Source organism: Heptranchias perlo, chromosome 30 (assembly GCF_035084215.1).
Source record: "Heptranchias perlo isolate sHepPer1 chromosome 30, sHepPer1.hap1, whole genome shotgun sequence".
Classification (NCBI taxonomy): domain Eukaryota; kingdom Metazoa; phylum Chordata; class Chondrichthyes; order Hexanchiformes; family Hexanchidae; genus Heptranchias; species Heptranchias perlo.
In genome coordinates this window covers 18,653,011-18,676,509 of record NC_090354.1, presented here as the reverse complement: position 1 = coordinate 18,676,509, position 23,499 = coordinate 18,653,011, and the positions used below count along the sequence as shown (strand labels likewise).

The window sequence follows — 23,499 nt, the reverse complement described above, 5'->3', positions numbered from 1 at the left end:
TGGAAAAGACTGTCTTTTAATGCAGTTGTCCCATTAGTGGATAAATCCTCAATCAGAAAACCAAAATCTGTTAGTATCAGCAACTTGAGATATATGCAAATTAATGGATTTAAATATTCTCTGCCCTCCCACGGTTCCACATGACTCACAAAACCAAATGCTTGGACATCTCTGATTTAGAATTCTTGCAGGCGTTATGGTCTGAAGATGAAGGCACCACTACCTAATGAAGTATCTCAGAAATGTTTTTGTCAGTGAGGCTACATATTCCTCTTTTTTAAGTTTATTACTCTCTCACTGATCTCAGACAGCCTTACACCAACTACAGCCAGAGAGAAGGCAACTTATTCTAGGCCTCTTCTTGAACCAGGCACTGTGGAATGTATGAGAATGGTATGCTGACAACTCTCCTCCACTCGATCTCCGTGTGTTATCACCCGCACAATAAGGCTGAAATTCGGAATTTAGTCCAGTGGGAATCAAACATCTGTTTGTCCATTCTATTCCACATGTTGGGGCTCTTGTGCAAATCTAACTAATACTTCATTGAGTAAGAGTTTCATGCTGTATTAGGTTATTTTGGACAATGATATTTTATATATAATATAACAATTGGATCAGTCCATATGAAATCTAACTGCTTAAACATAAGTTTAATATGGGAGTCCATTGGAATTCTTCATTAAGGAATCCCAACTCTAGTAATAAATACCAATGCCTCAATCACCTCGTTTTCAGTAAAACTAAGATCTGCCTTGAGAACCTCACACAGTTACAGTTCCCTTTTGCTGTGTCTCCTCTGTTAACAGTGAGTCTGTTTTCTTAGATCTTTAACTGCATGCGAATGAAATTCTCTGAAATTCCAATAAAACTGGCTGGCCTCCTGCAGCATCCAGACCCCATCATTATCAATCACATGATTAGGTAAGAGAAGAGGCACTGGTGTCCTGACTCACACCGTAAGGGTTTTATCAAATATTTTGTTCATCAATGACTTTATTAGTTGAATATTTAGATCAGCACTGGACAATCTTTTAAAGGTCACTCAGCGCTTGATGGTTTTGTTTTAACTTTGTTCTCATCGAAAACCGCCATTTTGTTAGCCTGAAATAAAAATGCATCTTTCGGTGTAAATCAAGAGCTAGTCGATGACAGCAGAGCAGAACTGCAGTGCTCCACAAAGGATTAATGGCACCTACAAAGATGATAAGAAAACAATGAAGGGTCACAGAAGGAGGGATAAATCTGCCATAGGGTCGATGAAAGAGGGATAATTATGTCAGTTAAAGAAGGATGAAGGAATATACTGAATTGCCAAGGACAGTGAGGGGTTGAGATAAACATGCTAAAGTATCGGTGGGAATTACTGACGAGTTTTTCAGGTTGCCGAAACTGAAAAATAGTTCGCACCCAACTAATTGTGCCCTGAGTTAGATACAGACAATTCTCCATGAAAATAATGCAGCTGCCTCGGTGAATTGGACCAGTGCTATGACATCAAATAACTGATGTGGCTAAATATGCATGGTATAATGTACTGGAAATGGGATGACTGGCAGTGAGTTACAAGTAGAAATTCAATCAAAGAGTTCCTACGATATCACAAACTGGGAAAGCATTAATTTATAGTCTGTATTAATGACTGCATGTTGTAATATACAGTTTTTGATGATTGGGTTCAGTAATGTACAGTTCTTGGTGATTGGGTTCAGTAATGTACAGTTGTTGGTGATTGGGTTCAGTAACAGATAGTCTCTTAGTGACTGGGTACAATAATAGTTTCCATTAGTGACTGGGTACAGAAATATAGAAGCTGGGTATAATAACATATAGTCTTTATCTTAGTGACGGTACAGTAAGGAAGAGTGTGTATCAGTGACTGGGTATATATACTCTATGTTAGTGACTAGATGCAGTAATATAGAGTCTGTGTTAGTGACTGGGTACAATAATACAGAATCTGCATTAGCGAGCAGATATGGTAATGAAGTTCCCATTGTGTGGTTAACTACAGCGTTGATCTTAATGATCAGAAGAAAACTGCTTGCTATGACATTGATGTAGAGGTTGATGACCCTTTGAAGAGTCAAATGAGCAACTTCCTCCTTTCAACGACCAACCAACAAGAAATCGCAGTCCTGGATATTAAGGTAAGCAATTATGAGGTGAAGGAATGTGAATTTCTTCTTTTTGACTTACTCAGGCTATGATTCCCGAAGTCACATCCATTCACTGGTCAAAGCCCAAAGCTGTGATAAAGTTTAATTCAGAGCTCGACTTTCATTAGATTAATCTATGAGTCATGCTTGTGGGAGCTCGTATAAATAGAGTTGTCACGATTGGTTTCTTCCCGGACTAGACGGTCGATGCCATTTGGCAGAACGTCTCGTCCCCAGAACTGACAACAGGCACCAGGATGTAGCCTGGATGGCGGTGAGAAAGGTCCTCCCAGTGCGGTCCTTCCAACATGCGCGGAACCTCAGCGCCACCGCGAGCGGCCGTCGAGGCTGTGGCGCGGAGACCGTCGTCCACCTCCTGACGGGCTGCCCATTTGCGCAGACGGTGTGGAGAGAGATGCGTTGGCATCTGTCCCGGTTCATCCCAAACAGTTCGGTAACACAGGACGCTGTGCTCTACGGGCTGTTCCCCGGGACACACACCGAGACAGGTATCACATGCGGCTGGAAGACCATCAACTCGGTGAAGGAGGCCCTTTGGTCCGCCCGAAACCTGCTTATCTTCCAGCTGAAGGAGCTGTCCATGACCGAGTGTTGCCGACTGGCACACTCGAAGGTCAAGGGGTACGTCCTGCGGGACGCACTGAAGCGAGGTGCCACCTACGCAAAGGCTCTTTGGGGAAAGGCCTCCCTATAAAGCCACCCCACCCTGTATTGTATAGAATGTATTAGAAAATATGTAGTGTGTATTAAAACTGTAACAATAAGATCATAGTGTATACGATCTGTACTGCGTTGCTTTGAACTGCTGTGCTGCAGTTTGTGTCCTTTATTTGAACTGTGTGTAAACCGTGTTTATCTTTAAATTTTATGGAATAAAGTATATTTTAAAATTTAAAAAATATATAAATAGGGTTGTCACAGTGACAAAATGAATCATTTTTGTCTAAGATTTAGCTTGGTATGAGGTTATTTAATTCTGTCACGGTACATAAGAGGATTAAAAACCAGCTTTACTCACTGAAATATTATCCCATCTTAACTTGATACCTTGTTGCAACAATTATTCAGTTTGTCTGAAGGCCGGTGACTAAGGGCCATTCAATTCAAATATAAATATTCTGTGACTTGTTGGCAGCTCTTTTTGAATTTAACAAACAATTATTTAAATTAATCTTGGTCCCCAGTCAGATTTTGACAGTATTTATCAGCCTGTCTTTTTCAAATCCGAGACCCTGTTTGTAACCTTCAAAGAGAGTTGTCGGACCAGATAGATTCTGTAGTTGGTGAGAAAAGCAAAAAGAACCACTGTGTAAGAAAATTAATTATATCACAGTTTTGTATAGTATTTGCAAAATACCAGCTATTTTAATATTACAAAAGGAGTTAGCTAAGCTTAAGGTGCTCAGTGGTAGCACTCTTGCCTCTGAATCAGAAGGTTGTGGGTTCAAGTCCCACTCCAGAGACTTGAGCACATAATTTAGGCTGACACTTAAGTGCAGTACTGAGAAAGCGCCATCTTTCGGACGGGATGTTGAACCGAGGTCCCGTCTCAGGTGGAGCTAAAAGATCCCACGGCCCTATTTCGAAGAAGACCGGGGGAGTTTTCCCACAGACAACATCACTAAAAAACAGATTATTTGGTCATTATCTCATTGCTGTTTGTGGGATCTTGCTGTGCGCAAATTGGCTGCCGCGTTTCCCACATTACAACACTTCAGAAGTGTTTAATTGGCTGTAAAGTGCTTTGGGACCTCGTGAAAAGCGCAATATAAATGCAAGTATTTCTTAACAAATGCTGTAAAATATATGCTGTGTTACTGCTACTATTTGCTGGTTCCATTGCTTTTTGATAAATTGGTTTGGCAGTTATAACTTAAAACAAAATCTGCTGAAAATGAGAAGTAGCCCATGAAGCAGTAGCTGGAATAATCAGGGAAGTTTTCCCTGTTTGTTACCCGGGCATTCTATGAATTTTACTGCGACATCAAGGCAAGTGAAAGCATTCCAGGACATACATCTGTAAGAATAATCTGAACCATGATAAAAAAAAACCCTAAAACGTAACAGTGATGGGACTAGTATAAGTAGGGATATTGCAATTTGGTTTTATTTCTAATGTATGACACTGTGTTAGGGTAGATATTCCCTCCTGTGGTCTGATTGACGACATTTGCAAAATTAACCGAACAATCCCTCCAAATGTCTTTCACAGTATCCTGCATAATAATTAATCACTGCTTCTCAACGAGCGGTTTAAGTATCAAGAACTCAATGATCACTTCCACAGTGTCACACACTGTTACTCTGACATCCTCATCCCACATGTCCCAATTTGTCAATATTACGTGCGGCATATAAATTAATATAATGTATACATAAGAAATCACCATAGAGAAATAGAGGAATAAAACTCAAAACCACCTAAGGAACCTGCAGAGAGATGGTGCTTCAGAACACTGCGCAGGAACCAGATTGAATTCCTTCAAATGCATATTCCAATTGCAGTGACTAGCCATCTTCCAATATTCAAACACTCACAGCTACATTGCAGCCAATATTCATTATTCTGTAATAAAACGTTAGTATTTATATTACCTCTCAAAGATTATTGCTTGGCAGTTATATAAAATAATACCACATTGATGGATTGCCACAAGCCCTTGTGGCTGAAAGGGTTTTCATTAAAGTCTTACAACTTTCAGCAATGTCAGCCTGTGGTAACTAGTGATCATTGCCCTGTTATTGTACTGTTATAATATATAATTAATTATGACGGGTCCTGCTGATTAGCTCAACATATTGCACACTCCCTTTAGTGACATGAATTGCTCAAAGACCTTTGTATTACTTATTTGCATAGCCTGCGTGTGTACATCGATGTTTCCAACCATTTTGCAGTTTGTAACGTTGCATTTAAATAGTTTCCACTGTCTGTAATTCACTTACATTTATTCGAAGGGAAAATTCACCCCAATTGTCTGCCGTGCAAAAAGCTTGGCAAACTGTTTTCTTCATGTTTTCGAACCATCTTATTTATTTCAATTGGCTTATTTACACAACCTCTTCAAATCCCAATGCAAGAAGCTTTTCAATCCAGGAAAGCAGACTTTTAACCATGATGTTTTTCATGATAATCATCATTTGCAAAGAGAAACAAAAGATCATATGGCTTGTTCCTTTTGTACAGTCTATTTGCACTCCTTCAAATTACCTTAATATCCCAGAGTTGGGTATAGCTAGGGCATAGTATTTTTTAACATGTTCTTGGGATGTGGAAAATACTGACAAAGCATCATTTATTGCTCATCCCTATTTGCCCTGAGGGAATTTGGAGTCAACCATGTAGTGTGGGACTGGAGTCATGTGGTGGCAGGCTCTCTTTTCTGAAGGACATTGTTAAACCATTTGGATTTTTACGAAAATTTGGTATTTTCCATGGTCATTTTTCTGGTGCTAGCCCACAAATTACCAGATTTACTGAATTTGTCCTGATGGGGTTTGAACCCACGACCTCTGGCTTGCTAGCACATAACCACTAGGCTACCATACCCATACATATGCTAGTGCTTCCATCAGAGATTTTTGAAGATTATTTGTGAAGAAACCTGGTAAGTGAGTAGTGTGCTTAAAGCCAAATGATAGCAACATCAAGAGCATAGTGGCTGAATAAGGAGATCACAAATAAACTTAAGGCTAAGAGTTAGCATTTTAAATGATGCAACAAAGCAAAAGTAGTGAGGACTGGGAGTCACACAAAATTCATTAGAGGAAAATTAAAATAAGTATTAGAAGGGGTAAGAGTGCACCAGATAGATGCATAGCAGAAAGCAGCAAGAGTGAGCCAAAACATATATTAGTTTTGTGTAAAACGGATGGAATTTAAACATCTGAAAGATCTTTAAGGGATAAATTGGGCAGAAATATTATGGGGATCAGACATGCTAAAGAAATTCTTCACAGATGAAGATGAACAAATTCCAGATCCAGTCAAACAGGCTTGGGAACCTGTGAACGTATGTTTAGGTCAGCAAAGCACATGCTGTGAAAAAGTTCAAAGCTTTAAATGCCAATATGATATCTGGAACCAATAAGATATACCTCAGAATCTCCAAGGAATATATAATTTTTCAATTTGTGTATCCAACATTAGTAGGGCAGAAATGCTTGAGTGAATATAACAGGATCAAGATCATTGTTTGTCTAAAGAGAAGAGGCAACGAGGAGAAGTCAGAGTGGGTTTAAAAGCAACAGGTCATGGCTCACAAATTTACTGGAATTCTTTAAGGAGGTAACCATTATTGTGAATAATGGATATCCATTGGGTAGAATTCACTTGGGTTTTTAGAAACTATTTGATAAAAGTTCTGCATCTTAATCTTTTGAAGATGAAGGTTTGTAGAATCAACAGTAGATTAGCAAACAGGATTGAAAATTGGTTTGGGACTAGAAAGCAGAAGATGATGACAGGGACTGTCAGAAACGTTATGGGCCTTCTGCTGTTTGCAGGATTCATAAATGATAACAAGGTAGGATATATATACATATAACATATGAAGACACAAAAAAATGCAGCCACATGTAGTGGAGGGGAGATTGATACCACTCAAAGTGAGCTCGGCATAATAATTAGGTGGATTAAGAAATGGCAGGTTAAATTTAATGTGGGTATGTACATATAAGGTAGTGCAGGAAACAAGTATTCAATAAATGGGTGTCCATTGGCAAAGCTGAAAAGCAAAAGGGTTTAAGCTGCCAGACCATCTACTGAAAATATTTAATCAATGTTAACATGTTGTCAACAAGACTAGTCGTGTATTGGGGTGCATCTTGTGGAGATATGATTATATGCCAAAATTGGTTATTGTAACCCTGTACAACTTTGGAATATTCTGCTAATTTGGGGCACCCTCCCTTCAATTGGGTATTGAAGTACTGTTGAAAGTTCAGAGAAATATAACTATGAAGAAAGGCTAGTAAAATTGAACTAGTTTTCGTTGGAAGTAGTTATGTGGGGAATCCATCCAGTTTTTTAATCATTCTAGTGTAATTGAGATTGATGATGAGAACTGATATTCGAATTAAGAATTGGATTGAAACAGATTGTTGCACTTCACTTTCAGACTGGTACAGGCAGAGTTAAATCCAGTCTCTATCCCAACCTCTGCCTCCCCTTCCCTATCAATATCAGCTTCCGTGCTTCTTCTAATTTGCCATACTATAAACATTCACAGCCCTTCCATGTTCTCTTATTGTCATAGTCAGTGAGTCAGGGATTTTATTTTTAAGATATTAAAGATTCTTTATTAAAGGATTGAATCTCTAAACGGAGTGCTGATTGGCTTCTAATTTGATGGAGTAATAGAGGAGGAGAGAGTGTATAGTGACAGTGCCCATAAGACTTTTCATTTCCTATGTCAGCCATCTCTAATGGCCTGTTGTGAGTGGCATCACTCAATTAGTGCTGAATTCTAGGAGTTTTAGTCCAGTGGATTCAGTTTTCTTTAATAATCAAAGTATGACTGATTGTTTTACAGAATCATTGTTTTACAGAATAAAATCTTCAGTATAACTGGCTTACTTAATATTGAGTATATTAATAGGTTCTCATTATTTTAATTACTAGGTTGCAAGTGCTCAAAAGGCATAGCATTTAGAGACTGTAGTACTGCAGTCTGACGATTGCAGATCCCACATTCTTGTACTTCTGTTGATTTATCATCAGCCATTTCAGTTGCTTTGATCTTTTTTTCTGCTGTCTAATAAATTATCAAGTCAGTATTTATATGAAGACTAATATGAACATTGGTATGTATGGGTGGCTATGTGAAGGTGGAAGAGTTGAGCTCAGTTTAATATTTTCGATTATTTGAGGAGATCTGGCTTGCTTTCATGTCTCTGGATTATAGAAGCCATGAGCTCACAGCATCATACTGACCATGATTGTCTCGGACCATGCTGAGCCTGTTGTGCAAGGCAGAGTAACCTCTGTAATAGAAACAGCAAGTGATGGAATTACTCAGAAGGTCCATCAGCATCAACAAACGAAAAGATGGCAGACTTCAAACCCTCCCACAGAGCCTCCGGAATCTTGTGTTTTTGTATAAATAAATTAAACCTCAAGGAGCCACTCTTCACAAATAAGCAAATCACAAATTGAAATGGAAAAATAGGCATGCATTCATCAATTAATGGTCGAGATATAAAAGCTTTTTAAAAGAAATATTTTGCAAATGAAAAATCGTATGCTGGTTTTCATATTGATATAGTAGTGGTATATATTCTCAGCATGGCATTTACAGGAGGGCACATTAATGGCATAGTTGTGCTTCTTTGCACAATAGTTTAGCATGCTTCAAGACCATGGTGGGGGGGAGTTGCACAGGGGAAAGGGAGCACCACTAGACGTGAGTGCACAACAGCTTTTTTAGGGGTGGTTTCTCGGTTGGGTCACTCTTCCTGTATAAATGGGGACCAGTGTGTAGGTGTGTGTTGGTTATCTATTCGGCATCAGTCCATCCCATCCTCTGCGGGCAGCTCTATCTCGGCTTGAAACAGGTACCTAACTCTCCAACTTCTTCTTTCCTGTAGAGAAGCATCTGATCCGAGTACCACCTAGCAGCTGAGACCAAGACTTAGTTTGTGGAGGGTGGAGGATCATGAGTCCACCTCCTGCCCCTCTAGGCACTTTTATATCTTAATAAGGTTTCCCAAGGGAGAAACCCAGACCTAGGACCTCTGACCATTCTCCCAATTTTTCTAATTTTCTTGCTATTGATCCAATCAAGGCCTATTGAAAGCAGGAGACTTCCCATGGCTAAAGAGAGAGAATCTGTCTGCATGTGTTTAGTTGTAAATGATGACCTGAAGGTACCTTGCAAGGTCTACTGAAAGCTGAGTCTCTGATGCTGTTGTCTCCTTTGAGGTCCAGCTCTTTATATTGAAGAGAGTCTGTTGATAGCCTCGCTGTTGATGGCACTCTCACTGTAAATATGTCCTGTGCCACAGCTTTTGGGTTTCAGTGTCCTTCAGGAATACATTTTGAAAGGGGACTAGGGCATCCAGTCAAACCATGTAAAAAAAAGAGGCTCACTGCACCTCGGGGGGCAGTTTTGTAGGCTTCACTCCCAGTGCAGAACTTTGCTAGTGGCGAACATGGCAGGGAGATAGAGCTCCAGTATTGTAGCCCTGGTTTTTTGGCCCATGTTCACCATGAGCGACGGTCTGCAAAATTACCCATCTTAAGCCAACGTAGTGCACTGACACATTATTACTGAACAAAAGAATGCACACTCCAAAGTATCACCATATATATATTCATTTACATAGTCGTATGAAAGGAACTGCATAGATGTCACTACTCAGTCTCTTAAATAAATACTTTAGTATTGAAGTGTGATAATGTATATTTGTGTAAATTATTTTTTGGTCTGTTTACTTTTACAAACAAGATGTTATATGCAAGGATTTTTTGGATTAGAGGCATATCCTTGCTGTGTAATGCGTGTACGCACAAAAGTGCGATTTTCATTTTTTCTCAAACCCTCCTCCAACCCTGATTATTAGTGTGAGTCCTTTGACTCTTGTCCAGTCTCGGTCAAAACTGCCATACTTATACTTTGAATTGAATCCCTGCCTCCCTCTTCCCACCCCCCACCCCCAATATACCTCACATGGTATGGTAAAGTGATTAAATTATCAAATACAATGCTAATATAAAGACACAATTGTAAAATATAAGTCTATAGAAGAAACGCTAAGGCTTTACAATCCAATGGTCAGACCACATTTAAAGTACTATGTTCAGTTTTGGCCACCATGGAAAGGGTAGAAAAAAAGAGCAACATGACTGATTCCAAGTGTAAAGCAGATGAGCTCTGAGGAGAGATTAGAGAAGCTTAAGTTGTACAGTGTGGACAGACAGGTCTCATCAGAAGTATATAAAATATTAAATGGTATAGATCAGCTAACCCAGATTATTACTTCAGAGTCAGGAAAGTTGGACCAGAGGAGATAAATGGAAATTGGTGAAAAATAAATTTAAAGCAGATGTCAGGAAGACATTCTTTACTTCAGGGGTGATAAATGTTTGGATTAATCTACCAAGCAACATGATCGAGACAGAAGTATCAGAGTTATTCAAAATATGGTTTGATGTGACAATGTAAGAGTTAGTTTACCATAGGAATGAACTTCAGTGGGCCAAAAGGTCTTCTCTCATCCCTGACTTTCTTTATATTTCTAACCTGTAGTGCTGTACAGTCTACAGTTTGAAAACCTGAGTAATGAAGTTCAGTTCAAGACCTTTATTTTGATCACTCGTCTATTATGATGAGCTATTAAAATAAATGTAATTCAGCAAAATTCTGATTTTTACATTAAAATGGTTCTGCAGACAGAGTCATACCTAATGAAAAATACCAGTGCTATAAACCCTAAATATGATCTCAAAACTGGATAAAAGTGGTTAGCTCAAGAAAGACTAAGGCCAGAAGAATTATTTTTCTCCAGATATGTAGAACAAACTTCCATTAATAGTTAATACTGTGACAATTAACCCTTTAAAAAGGAGGTGGGCAAATTACTGTAAGAAAAAGGATTGGAGTCTATAAGGGTAAGTATAGACATAGATTAATCGGATAATCTATGGAACAGTGTTTCCAGCATGGAAATACCATCTGTGAAATTCAATTGATCAGATTAACTGCTGTGAATTAAAGTGTGGATTGTACATTGTCTACTGGAGGAAGTGGGCTCAATGGTTTTTTCTTGTTCCATGTTTCTGCTCTTACACCCTACACTATACTGCAAGAGACAGGCAAAATTAAAACTTGCTGACTTCCACACACATAAATTAAAGATGTTCTGATGATGCTGTGAAGATTCTGAAAGCGTATTGAAAAACTAATAAACGGATGTGTTATTTTCTAGATTCATGACACAATTGAATCTATCAATCAGTTGAAGATCCAACGTGACTTCATGCTGAGCTTCAGCAACCACCCTCAGGACTTCATCCAGGATTGGATAAAGTCACAGTGCCGAGACTACAAGGTGAGAATGTCATCAATTGCAAGAAGAAATCATTTCATTTGATACCTCAGGCTCTGACTTACTGAGATCTTATGAAGGGTAAGGCCAATTGCTATAAGCCATTACCAGGATTTGCTGCATTTTTTTTAACCTGGGCACGTTACTGAAAGCACAGCTAGATCTCAAGATGAGGACAGACACTTTTGAAGGGACAGAAAATAGGGACTTACCCATTAAGAGTGATCTAAAATATGAGAACCAAAATAATCTAGATTAAGAAGATTAAAAAGCTTTGCTGCACCTGAAGTGTAAGTGCTTGATGCTGACATTGGGGTTAGATTTCATAAGAACAATCAAGGATAAGCAAAGGCAATTCAGCCCTTCGAAACACATCCTTCTAGTCCTCTAACTCTCTAACAAGCCAGCTGCATTCTGGACTCCCCAAATGTTTTTGACAGTACTGCCTTACCTAGTAGATTATTTTAAATATTTATCTGTTTTAAATTTACTTTACAGTGATTTAAATTCAAGTCAACAGGTGCAACTAGCCTGACTTTTCCACTTATCTGTATAATTAAAAGTCTTTCATCCAACACATATCCTTGGTATTACATTTCAAAGGAGTCACACATCAACAAGGTAAAAAGTCATGATTGACTGAAATAGAATGACTTGTTAAGTTAAACATGCTGATTGGCTCAAATATCCAATTGACTAAATGTAAATCAATCAAAAACAAGTTAAATTAATTGGACATTAAGAAAAGCTATTAATCAACAATTGATAACGATTACAGAATTAACCAATCAAATTGCTGATTTTCTTTTTCGAAGCTATCATTCATAAATAGCAAGTACCACAAAATTGACCGGTAAAATTGCTCAATTTTCTTCAACTCCTTTGAGCGGCCATGTTGGTTTCTCACATACTCCAGTACAAATACATAAAAGTAGATTTGAAATACCATAACAGTTACATTAAAAATTACATAATTCTGGAAAAAAGCATCAAGCTGACCTATAAAGTTAGCCATTATTTGTTGGGAAGACTTCCAAGTTTCCACCACATAGGCCCACCTTTTCTCCAGGGCTGGGGGAGTTCTGCTCTGCTCCAAGGGCTTTGAGTCAATTCAATACCCAGAGGGCATTGCAACAACCCATGCCTTAATGCAAGGAGGTGAAATATACATAAATAAATCATCACATGGAAAAACAAATAACAAAATATTTCAGCACTTCAGCATTTTTAATAGTTTAAGCTGTTAAATAAAATTTCTGAACTAAATATGTCACATGGGATGAGGGTTTTTGTGTCCAAATTTGAGTGCTGTTAACACTTAGCCATTCTGGCAGGATTAGCACTAGTTCTTAACTATTTACAACTTATATCAGTAGACCAGAAAATAAAGTCCTGTGGAGTGAAGAAGGAGCTCACAATTGTTTTATTTGTATATATTGAACAGGACCAAAACTGTAATGGTGTTACACTACTTTCCACACTGACCAATCTAATAAAGGAGACACCCAGATGGATCCTTTGCACCATTTGAATGCTGGATCCTAGTTCTGTTTACTACAGAGCACCTGCTATCCTCGAAATCTTTTACATTTCAACAGCCTAGTGATGCACAAATAACACAGCAATTCTTAATTGTTTGTAATAGTGTCACTTCATCGAGCTCTAAAGCATTGCTACTTGTCTAGAAACGTAGAAACATAGAAAATAGGAGCAAGAGTAGGCCATTCGGCCCTTCAGGCCTGCTCCGCCATTCAAAATGATCATGGCTGATCGTCTAACTCAGTACCCTGTTCCTGCTTTTTCCCCATATCCCTTGATCCCTTTAGCATTAAGAAATATACCTGTCTCCTTCTTGAATACATCTAATGACTTGGCCTCCACGGCCTACTGTGGTAGAGAATTCCACAGGTTCTCCACCCTCTGAGTGAAGAAATTTCTCCTCATCTCAGTTCTAAATGGTGTACCCTGTATCCTGAGACTGTGACCCCTGGTTCTGGACTCCCCAGCCATCGGGAACATCCTCCCTGCATCTAGTCTGTCTAGTCCTGTTATAATTTTATGTTTTTCAATGAGATCACCTCTCGTTCTTCTAAACTCTAATGAATATAGGCCTAGTCGACCCAATCTCTCCTCATACGTCAGTCCTGCCATCCCAGGAATCAGTCTGGTAAACCTTCGTTGCACTCCCTCCATGGCAAGGACATCCTTCCTCAGTTAAGGAGACCAAAACTGCACACAATACTCCAGATGTGGTCTCACCAAGGCCCTGTACAACTGCAGTAAGACATCCCTGCTCCTGTACTCAAATCCTCTTGCAATGAACGCCAACATATCATTCGCCTTCCTAACTGCTTGCTGCACCTGAATGCTCGCTTTCAGCGACTGGTGTACAAGGACACCCAGGTCTCGTTGCGCCTCCCCTTTTCCCAATCTGTCACCATTCAGATAATAATCTGTCTTTCTGTTTTTACAACCAAAGTGGATAACCTCACATTTATCCACGTTATACTGCATCTGCCATGTTCTTGCCCACTCACCCAACTTGTCTAAATCACATTGGAGCCTCTGCATCCTCCTCACAGCTCACATTCCACCCCAGCTTTGTGTCGTCTGCAAACTTGGAAATGTTACATTCCGTTTCCTCATCCAAATCATTGATATATATTGTGAATAGCTGGGGCCCAAGCACTGATCCCTGCGGTACCCCATTAGTCACTGCCTGCCACCCGGAAGAAGACCCGTTTATTCCTACTCTCTTTTTGCTCTGGAGGTGTTAGTTCTGCTGAACACAATTATTAAGATATGACAGAGGGCAGAACATCATCTGCCATTTTTGGTTCTAGATTCAGAATACTGGAATCCACTTTTTAAAATAAGGGCATTTTTTGAACTGTGCAAATACAAAATGGCTTCCCCATCATAGCATTGAAGTTGTAACTTTGAGAGTCTTCTGTAAATGGATGTGGTTGTAAATAAACAACAGAACCGTGCCTTAGGTCCAACTGAATTTGTTTCAATGGCCTATCCAAAAACAAGACTATATTAATCTGTTAAATATTAGTAAATTTCTAACTAAGATCAGCTTAGGAGATAATGGAGCAGTGCAGATCCTGCAGTTCCCAAAATAATTATTTCTTAACATCTGGGTAACTGTCACCCTTCTGCTGGAGGGTAAAACTGGCTTTGTGTGTTGGACATCCGTTATAGAAACTGCCCAATTTTCCTCTCCATTGAAATACATGGAAACAAAAATCAGGCAGTTTCTACAACGGGCGCCCGACTTGCAACACCAGTTTTACGCTCCAGCGGTAAGTTGAAAATTACCCCCCAAATCTCTAGCCTGTGTGGTTGAATAGTTACCAGTGACAAGCAATTCAGGGAACATGGACAGATCCTGACTTACAGTTGCATACGGGTGACGCCTTGTTCTGGCTTTTTACAAACTGCTTTCAGTAAATAAATGTGTATAAAGTGTTAGAACAGAAAGGAGGCACTGGATAGGATTACCCTAATTATCTTTTACAGCAACGATTTCGAAAGACACTGGCTCTGCAATAATGTGGTTGAATATTGGCACGTGACTGCTGCAAGTGTTGGCCTCATATTCCTTTCTCCATTATTTTAGCAGAGGTATTAACCCATTCATTTTAAACAGGCCAGCACCATTGCTGAAATCATGAAAGGAGAAATTACAGACATTGCGTTAAGGGTTTGCAGGCGAACATCCCACAGCTTAACTGCAGGGGCACTGTACCCTGGTGAGGAACTTCATGAGGCTAAGTAGCCTGCAAATTTTTAGACCTAAAAATGTTGTGCTTTTTTCCCCAAGATTTAACTAGCCGTTATATATTTTCCACGTTGGTTAGAGAGGGGTGAAAACTCCAAGGTGCAACCATATATTAAGTAAAATATTCCTCAGAGTTAAAGGATCAAGCAGCTCGAAGCTTCATATAATTCCTACTTGTGGGATAATAGTAATAACTGAAACATTTTAGGAAATCTACTTGCACAAGTAAACTCACACTGATGCTACGAAGGAGCAGCCCCAGCTGTACGTGGGCGGGATTCTGTTTTTGGTTTCTGCACTCCTAGGGAAAGGAGAGTATCTGACCAGAACCTTTTGTTGTTGGAATCTTTCATTTGATCTTAATGTTTTAAATTCAGTTTGTTCCCTCATAAATACAATTCCAGCTCGGTTGAACTCTAATTGTTTTATTTTGACACTTGATGTGCTAAGACTCTTTGTTCACTTGTGCTCTGAATTGGATCCAGGTTATGACTGATGTCATTGGAAACCCAGAGGAGGAGAGAAGGGCTGAGTTTTACCATGAGCCATGGACACAGGAAGGGGTCGGAAGATTCATCTTCTCAAAGGTACTGGGGATACTTTGCACAGAGTTGTCTATGCTTTTTGTCTTTGTGGGCTGCAAAGATGCATACTGTGGAACCTCATGGATCACATATAAAGTGAAATTCATGTTCCCATTACGTTGCATATATCTTAAGTTGCTGATGTTTGTGTTCTGATATCATATCGAGTCAACAGTGCTGAGAACTTCACTTTCCAAACCTCCAGATCCACAAAATTCAAACAAGGTGGAGAGAGAAACATAGTTAACATTCCAGGTCAATGACCTTTCATCAGAACTGGACCGATGAAAGGTCATCACAAATAGGACTGAGTTGCCTGCGCCAGATTGCTGGGGCTCAGGGGCCACAGTTCAGGCACCCCTGTTTACAGGGCTTTTACTCTTTTGGAAATTTGTGAATCAAATTCCTATGTTAAGAGTTCAAGTTTTAAAGAGAATGCATAACCTGGTACTTTTTTAAGTGGGGAGAGAAGAGAAAAGAATGAACCAGATATAGTCAATTGTTTCCTTTTGCCACATTTTGAGAGTTTTTTTTTACTGCTCTCTAGTTTTCCTCGTTGACATGGCTTTTGAAATGAAGAAGAGTGTTGGGGGGGGGGATGGGGGTTGACTCAGTCTCACATTAATTTATTTCTTTCTTCTCTTCTGGAGAAGCGCCTGGCGTTTGGTCAACAGCTCTCATTGGTAGCACAGCTAAGAAAGAGTTTGGTGTGCAGGGAATCAGAAGTGCCAATATGCATCCTATCCCTACCCCTCTACAGCGCTCTGTATCACAGCTTTCACCCAGTCTGCCACAATCTCCGAGCACAATTACAGGCAGTTACTTTATAAAGTTAACTCCACTTGCTGTTCTACATAATCTCTTTTATCCCTTTTCCTCTTCAGTCTTTTGTCATCATTCCATCTTTTCATTTCTCACTTGTTCTCTGAGACTGTCTGGAAGTTTGGCTATCTGATCTGGAGAAGATGTGTAAACTTAGATGGCTCCAGCTGCAGTCTGGAGGTAGGTGAGGCGGGGCTAGATTTGGGAGTTTAGCCAGCCCTACAGTGAAACAGAGGCAGTTGTAAAGGCCTCGTTTGGATCAGCATTCTTTTGTAGTGGGATTTTGAGAGATGTAAATGAGAGATAAGCATTGAGCCTTTGGCTGTGGATAATCTTTGCAAGTTTGATCTATTTAAGGCACAAGCGGAGGAGCATTTGGATCTTGTCTGGGAGGCTACATGGACTTTGAGTCTCATTTTCATTTTTATTCGTTCTTTCTTTTTGCCATTTTTAGCTCCTCATGTGGTGTGTGAAGAACAAAGGCGCCCACTTTGCCGTTGCTTCCATTATTGGGACACTAAATTAACAACTTAATTGTCACAGGGGAGAGCAAAATGTATCCAGTGTTTGTGGATTTGTTATGAAATGGCAGTCAATTCTGTTTTTAAGAACGGAACGTTCCAGATCAAAAATGTAGCACCAAACCGCAATTCTGCCTGTATGAACTGGTAATTTGTGGGCTAGCACCAGAAAATTATCATGAAAGCTGCCAAATTGCTGTAAAAACCCAACTCAATTCACCAACGTACCACACAGTGCGGTTGATGTTTAATGGCCCCAGGGTAACAAGGGATGGGCAATACACCAAGAACTGTTTTTTTTTTTAAATACTGCTTTCCCATCAATATGAGTGACAGATTAGAAAGCAAAATATCACTAGGTTCTAGCACTCTTAGTATGATCATTAGTCATTTTCCCCTTTTTCTCTCTCCCTGAACAATCCTGATCTCAGACACCTCATCAGGGAGAGGCAAAGTAGGAAGTCCTGGCTCTTTGTCTGTCCTCCTGGGAGAAAATGGAAAATTGAGACAGGACAGCCTGAGCTGCTCACTCACAGACAGATAGCTTAAGGAGGCATAGAAGCAGGTAACCTGCCCAGAACACAAGCCAGGAATGATGTACAGCCCAGAGAAACTCAAAAAAATTATACGGTCTCAAAATCACTGAGATACTAGTGTAAAATGTTTCACATGACAGCCCCCTCCACTGTTTTTGCAGAAGTGTTATTTAAAATGGGCCACCAGCTCTGCTAACCCAGCAGAAAGGAGAGTTTCAGGCAATGTAGGAAATGTTCATAGGCTGGGATCCCATGGCATAAATTTCAGGGCAATGATTTGGGGAAGAGGGGAGGCGGTGGCAATTTTATTACCAACGTTACAAAGCAAAACTTACGCAAGGTAATATAAAATCAGGCCCACACATTCAGACTTGAAGTCTCTGTTTCTTCCATACAGGTTCAGCAACGCAGACAGGAACTGGAACAAGTACTTGGAATCCGTATCACTTAGATACAATAGTGCCTCCCTTCCAAAGAACTGGAGCTCGATATTCACAACGTTACTTGCACTGCTTCTTTGATGTCAGAGAACACGCCTGGCTGAATTGTAGGTCACCAGCAACTCTTTATTGGGGACATTCCAGCACTATTTTTGTGAAAGTCTCAATTTTTAAAAAAAAAATCCAATAATCTAGTATCAGTAACATCCCCTCCCCTGTGCTGCAGTAGAGGCTGAGAGATACACCAACTGTAACAGAAACAAATGTTCGTGAAAAATAATCTTTTTAAAAGCCATTGCTTGACAATTCAAGGGTGTTCACCTAACTTTGGGTTATTTACAACCCAAACAACTTAATTTGATTGAAAGGCCTCTGGCATGGCCCAAATCTGCCATTAGATTTGCACATTTTTTTTTTGTGTTGAAATGAAAAAGATTGCACAACTGAGTGACTTATCAGAAAGACCCAACAGAATAGCCTGATAACCTCTGAAAGAAAGTGATGAGTTAGTGAAGTAAAAGAACAGGATCATAATTACCCTCTGGGATAGTGAACGGTACATTACACTTATAAAACATTATTTCTGATAGCTGCATTCTTAGCAAGGACAAAAGTCACACTGTATTCTTGCAAGGCTTCCCAGCACTTAAAAACAAATTTAGTGATACTGCAGCTGTGCCTAGAAATTACTATTTGCATTATTGGCACATGAATACATTTTGCACTCATAAATTAATATCACAATCATAATTTCTAGGCTACAGTGTGTTTGCCCATAGAAAGTCTTGCAAAGTTTGACATTGCCACGGGAGATTGTGCAGTTACCAAAGTATGCATAGAATGTTTGTCGTATCTTTTCTGGGTATTGTGGGAGCACTTGATCAGACCAAGTATTGTCACTGCCTGGGACACCCTTTGTAAAACTCAAGTCATCTCCTGTTTAAGTTCTACAGTTTTAATCAGTTTGGTCTTTCAAAAGATAGATTAGCAAACTAGAATTGGAACTGAATATCATAGCTGCAAGTCAACTATCACATTGCTTGAAGGATTATTTCCATCTGTAGCAACAGAATATGTATTCCATTACATGGACTACTGCCCCGATCACATTAGTGATGAAGATGCACATTACCCAGTTTGTCCCCTTGCAGTGACACACAATCCAGATTGTATTACCTTCAGGAAAGTACATCAAAGAGTTTCCAGAGAGCTGTAGGCTCTGCCTTTTCTTTATCAATATCCTGTGAACTGGTCTCTTACAAGGACATTTCTGTCGGTGTTAAAACATCATTCACATTGTATGTAGAATGTACCATTGCAAAAATTATTTGCATCCAACCCAAAGAAAGCACTGGTATCAGAAATTGCACAAAGGTTGCTCAAATGGTTAACACTGAAGAGGAACCACCTTGTCCTACAGCAGGGAATCGAGCAAATTGTTTTGAATCACTTTCCTGGTCGTGGATATTGTGGAATCAGGATGAATTCTATGTAGTTTGATGGAGCCTTTTAGGAAATCCAGATTCAAGGTGGATTGGGCCTTAAATTTTTGTTTAAATGGAAAAGGGGACACAGTCAGATTATACACGCAGATAAAAAGTATTTCTGACAAGTCATTCAGCAATCTTGAAGGGAACTGCTGTGAGGAGAATCCCATTTGTTCAAGTAAGCGAGCACCAATTTCCACCAATACACACACTTGTGTATATAGACTGTAAGAAATCAAATTGCAATGAGCGGGTTCAAAACAGCTGTATAATGTGGAGGGGGGGAAAACGTATGAAAAATGCCCTTGTAATTTATATCCTCAGAAGTTCTTAATTAGTTCAAACTAATATTTTTTTAATTGGGGTTCAACTCATTAAAAAAAAATTAAAGTTGAACCAGTGAAATGTGTTTGTTGCTTTTTAAAACTGCTAGCCCACCAGAGTAAATTTAAACTTGAAACAGATTGAGGACAGAGCTGATGTCGTCAATCAAAGTGGCAGCAGGAGTGCAAGCACTATAGCAACCCAATTGTAATAAGCATTTAACTTGATTTTAGGACTGTGCAACTCAATTTCAAATTCATGTCCTGTTTATGCTTCTGAATAATCAAAATAAAGTCAGTCAAATCTAGAGCCATATGGAGAATAATGCAGTTAGAATACACTCGCCAAAGCATTAATGCTCAATAAATGGAGCATTTATTTTAATAACAAAAACCCTTACCAAAACCTGGGTCCAGTTATGAAACAAATTATGCAAATCCACACCAAGAGCTGGATCTAAACGATAATTAGAGGACCTGAATAGGACTACAGATAGGCTGCCATTCCACCTTTGTGGAGTTTTTAATTTTGGGATTGTATTAATATTCAATTTCTTTAGGAACAGTTTCATTTAGAGATAGGAGTTGCCTTCTTATAGCATCGTACAATCGCTTTTTTTATATAAATTTTTTTTTCAAAGTTCAGGAAAATAACGTTTTTAAGGGTACGTGATGGTTGACTTTTTCAGGTAGAACTTGCATTTTTTTAAAATTAAAAACTGCTAAGTGCAAATGTAAGTGTTAAATCTGAATTACAGATTTTGCAACGCTTTAGCTCTAATGGTTTACAGTAATGATTGCTGTGTGAGTGTGGAATAGTTTAGAATGGGCTTTGAAATGCAGGGTAATTGCTTTTGTGAGATTGTGATTAGTTAGGTGGCTGGGCAATAAAGGTATCAGAGCATCTGCACCAGGAGGGAGTGTCTCTTATTCAGGTGTACCGTGAATTACTAGCACAAACAAAATCATGAAACTGCATAATCTACACATCACTCTGAGCCCAGGACCCACATCATCCCTGATAGGACAATCAGCTAGTTTTCTCTTGTTGGGAATACTAGTGATACCAAGTTATACAGTCCAGCCAGGATACTAGCTGAGCTAGCTTAAGTTATTCAGCCAGGTTAATCATCAGGCTCTTAATGCAACTCCTTACATTGAATAGGCATTTTTAGTCTAAATTCTAGAAAATACAAATGTGCATGAGGCATTTTGTTTGCAGGACATTTCAGCAATTACAAATTTGTGGTGCACTGTGGGCATCTCAGGAAACATGTATTTCATGCACTATGATCTGATTTATTCTGTTTGCTTTTGTGAATAAAAAGCTATTGTGGGTAGTTGCATCAGAGCAGGTCAGCACAATTCACTTCACTCACACTGAATAACTCTATCATAGTCACTAATTGCTACTCTCCATGAGAACCACTCCTGAGTAGATTTCCTTAGCCGGTGACAGCTAAAGTAGCTAACCATAGAGTCCATCCCACCCAACTCCATTCCTTCCCTCACCCAAAATCCATGCATTCACTTCCAGCAAGTATAACGAGAGATCAGATGGAAGATTAAACCTCATTTTAGCAATCCCATCACTGCTCAGACCAGTAAGTAAATTTGGGTCTTGAATAATTCTAGAGTTATTTACACATTAAAGAAGAATTAGGTTTCATTCATCACCAAGTTTCCATTATAGTGATTGCAAATACAGAATTAGTCACATACTGAAATCTGTTCAGTCTTCCACTTAGATACCCACTGCTTTTCCATAAGTCCAATACTCCTAACCTTTGTGGTTCTGCCAGGCTCATGTGAGCTTGTATTGCACAAGACGCAAAGCAGTAGGGCATTACCTAAGACAATTAACTGTTTCTCTACCGAGGATGTCAATTGGTGGTGCCTTCCCAGTACTCCTACACACATTGTTTCAGGCTGTTGCTAATGGTGTAAATGTACCTTAAAACAAGAGAAGCACTGTCAGTTTGAATCTACTGGGATGGAGAATGTGGGAATAGATTCCAACTCGTATAAACCCATTCAGCTTAATGGATGTCAAATCTGCAATAGCCTCACTTCTTAAGTCGGCACGGGCCACTGCAGGACCATTACTGAACATTTTAAATTCAAATAGGCCCTTTTGCCCAAATTACCCTCGAGAATAAATGAGGCCCCAAGTATTCACTACGAAGTGAATAGCTTCAAGATTACAGGAGCAGACTCTTTCACTGGAGTAGGAATTACATTGCAGTGCAGTCAAAATAGACCACAAACTCACCATCATATGTAGATTGACTTTGGAGTACATACTGGCTCAGGATTTAACTAAACTAAAATTTTTGCAGACCCTGAAATAAGCACCTATTCTCTTTTACTAGTACACTATAGACATATTAGTTGTACCTAGCCACTGAAATTCTGTAATACAACAAGGCAGTCATTTTCATTAGCCTGACTGAATCAAGGAATAATTTGGATTCTGGACCTCAAGATACAAGGGTGAGGTGTACCAACAGGCCATAAGCAATAAGGCAGACAGTATATGGCTCCATTCCCAGTAACAAGTTCAGAGTTTAAGTGCAGTCACCTTATAGCACAAGACGGGAATGCTGGAATCTACACTACATGCCCAGAACACACAACTAACAGCGTAGGAAAGTTTCCGATTGGAAAATAATACGACTGTAATGAGAGACATTCTTCCTGCTGTATGTAGCATGCAGCCAATAGTGTTCGACTGTTAAGTGATGCTTTTACTCATTTATATTTACAGATTTTTAAATGTTTTTGATGCTTTTATAATCAATGCAGTGGTGTGCAGGACCAAGGTACACGTTGTGGATATTTATACAGAGTACGCCTGTATTAGTTAGGTACTGGGTTCATAGTTTTTAAAAAGTGAAACATTGTTGAAAGATTGCATTTTATGCTGCATAAATTTAGTTAATTTTGATACTGTTTAAAAATTGCACAGCTTTGTAACTGAAGGAGGGTCAGCCATCTTCCATTCCAAAGGGCTCATGGTTCTGTAAAGCAAATGTGACCAAGGCACACATTCTGATTTTAGGAACATTTTATTTTGCAGCAGTTTCAGTAAAGCACCATCATAATACTGCATTTCTAGGATGATGGGGCTGCATTCCATCAATGGATGCCTGGGAACTCTGAAGCCCTTAGTGGGAGGGGGTTGAAAAAAAATACAAACCGTGTTACTGGTTTATAGGAACTCATTGGAATGGACTTACAACACAAGTGTCAGGTCCATTTTACAGGCACTGCTCGACAGGTACAAAAATGCTTCTTGATATATTTACATTGTAATTTGGTGCTTCTGTTCCATTTGGGACCACATTTGTACCAGATCCAATATACATCATGTACAACTCTCGCTGTAGAGATTTTGCATTGAAAATAAAACAAAACAAAGCTGACCTCTACTGTATTTATTTCACAACTACTCATTTTGTAGGGGTGGGGCAGAATTGAATGAAACAGATGCCAGTTATTTTTGGAGGGGTTTTCCAGCCATAACTTCAGCGAAAACCCTAGGGAGTTTCTTACGACAGAAGATCTTGAAACTCTCACTGAAAGTCTGCCCCAGAATGTCTGGTACGATTTTTGTGCTCATCTTGGCCATTATTTTAGTTTCACTAAATTCAGATACTACCTTTCCTTTACTTGCATTCGAAGGACCTGGTCCCATTTAAAAAACGTAAAATAAGAGTAATATTGGGTGCAAAGAATTTAGAGCATTACTATTTCATCCCAGATTGGGCA

At 39.3% G+C, this 23,499-nt stretch overlaps 1 protein-coding gene across 1 annotated transcript in view; it reads left to right on the top strand.

The window, feature by feature from the left end:
* The window catches only part of smarcd2 (SWI/SNF related, matrix associated, actin dependent regulator of chromatin, subfamily d, member 2), a 48,381-nt gene extending 25,228 nt beyond the window's left edge, over positions 1-23,153 (top strand). The window contains exons 9-13 of the mRNA XM_067969000.1: positions 827-924; positions 2,015-2,150; positions 11,109-11,231; positions 15,501-15,602; positions 17,876-23,153. Coding sequence (XP_067825101.1) covers positions 827-924; positions 2,015-2,150; positions 11,109-11,231; positions 15,501-15,602; positions 17,876-17,929 — 513 coding nt within the window. The 3' untranslated portion in view covers positions 17,930-23,153. The remainder of the gene's footprint in view (positions 1-826; positions 925-2,014; positions 2,151-11,108; positions 11,232-15,500; positions 15,603-17,875) is intronic.
* Positions 23,154-23,499: the final 346 nt, after the last annotated feature.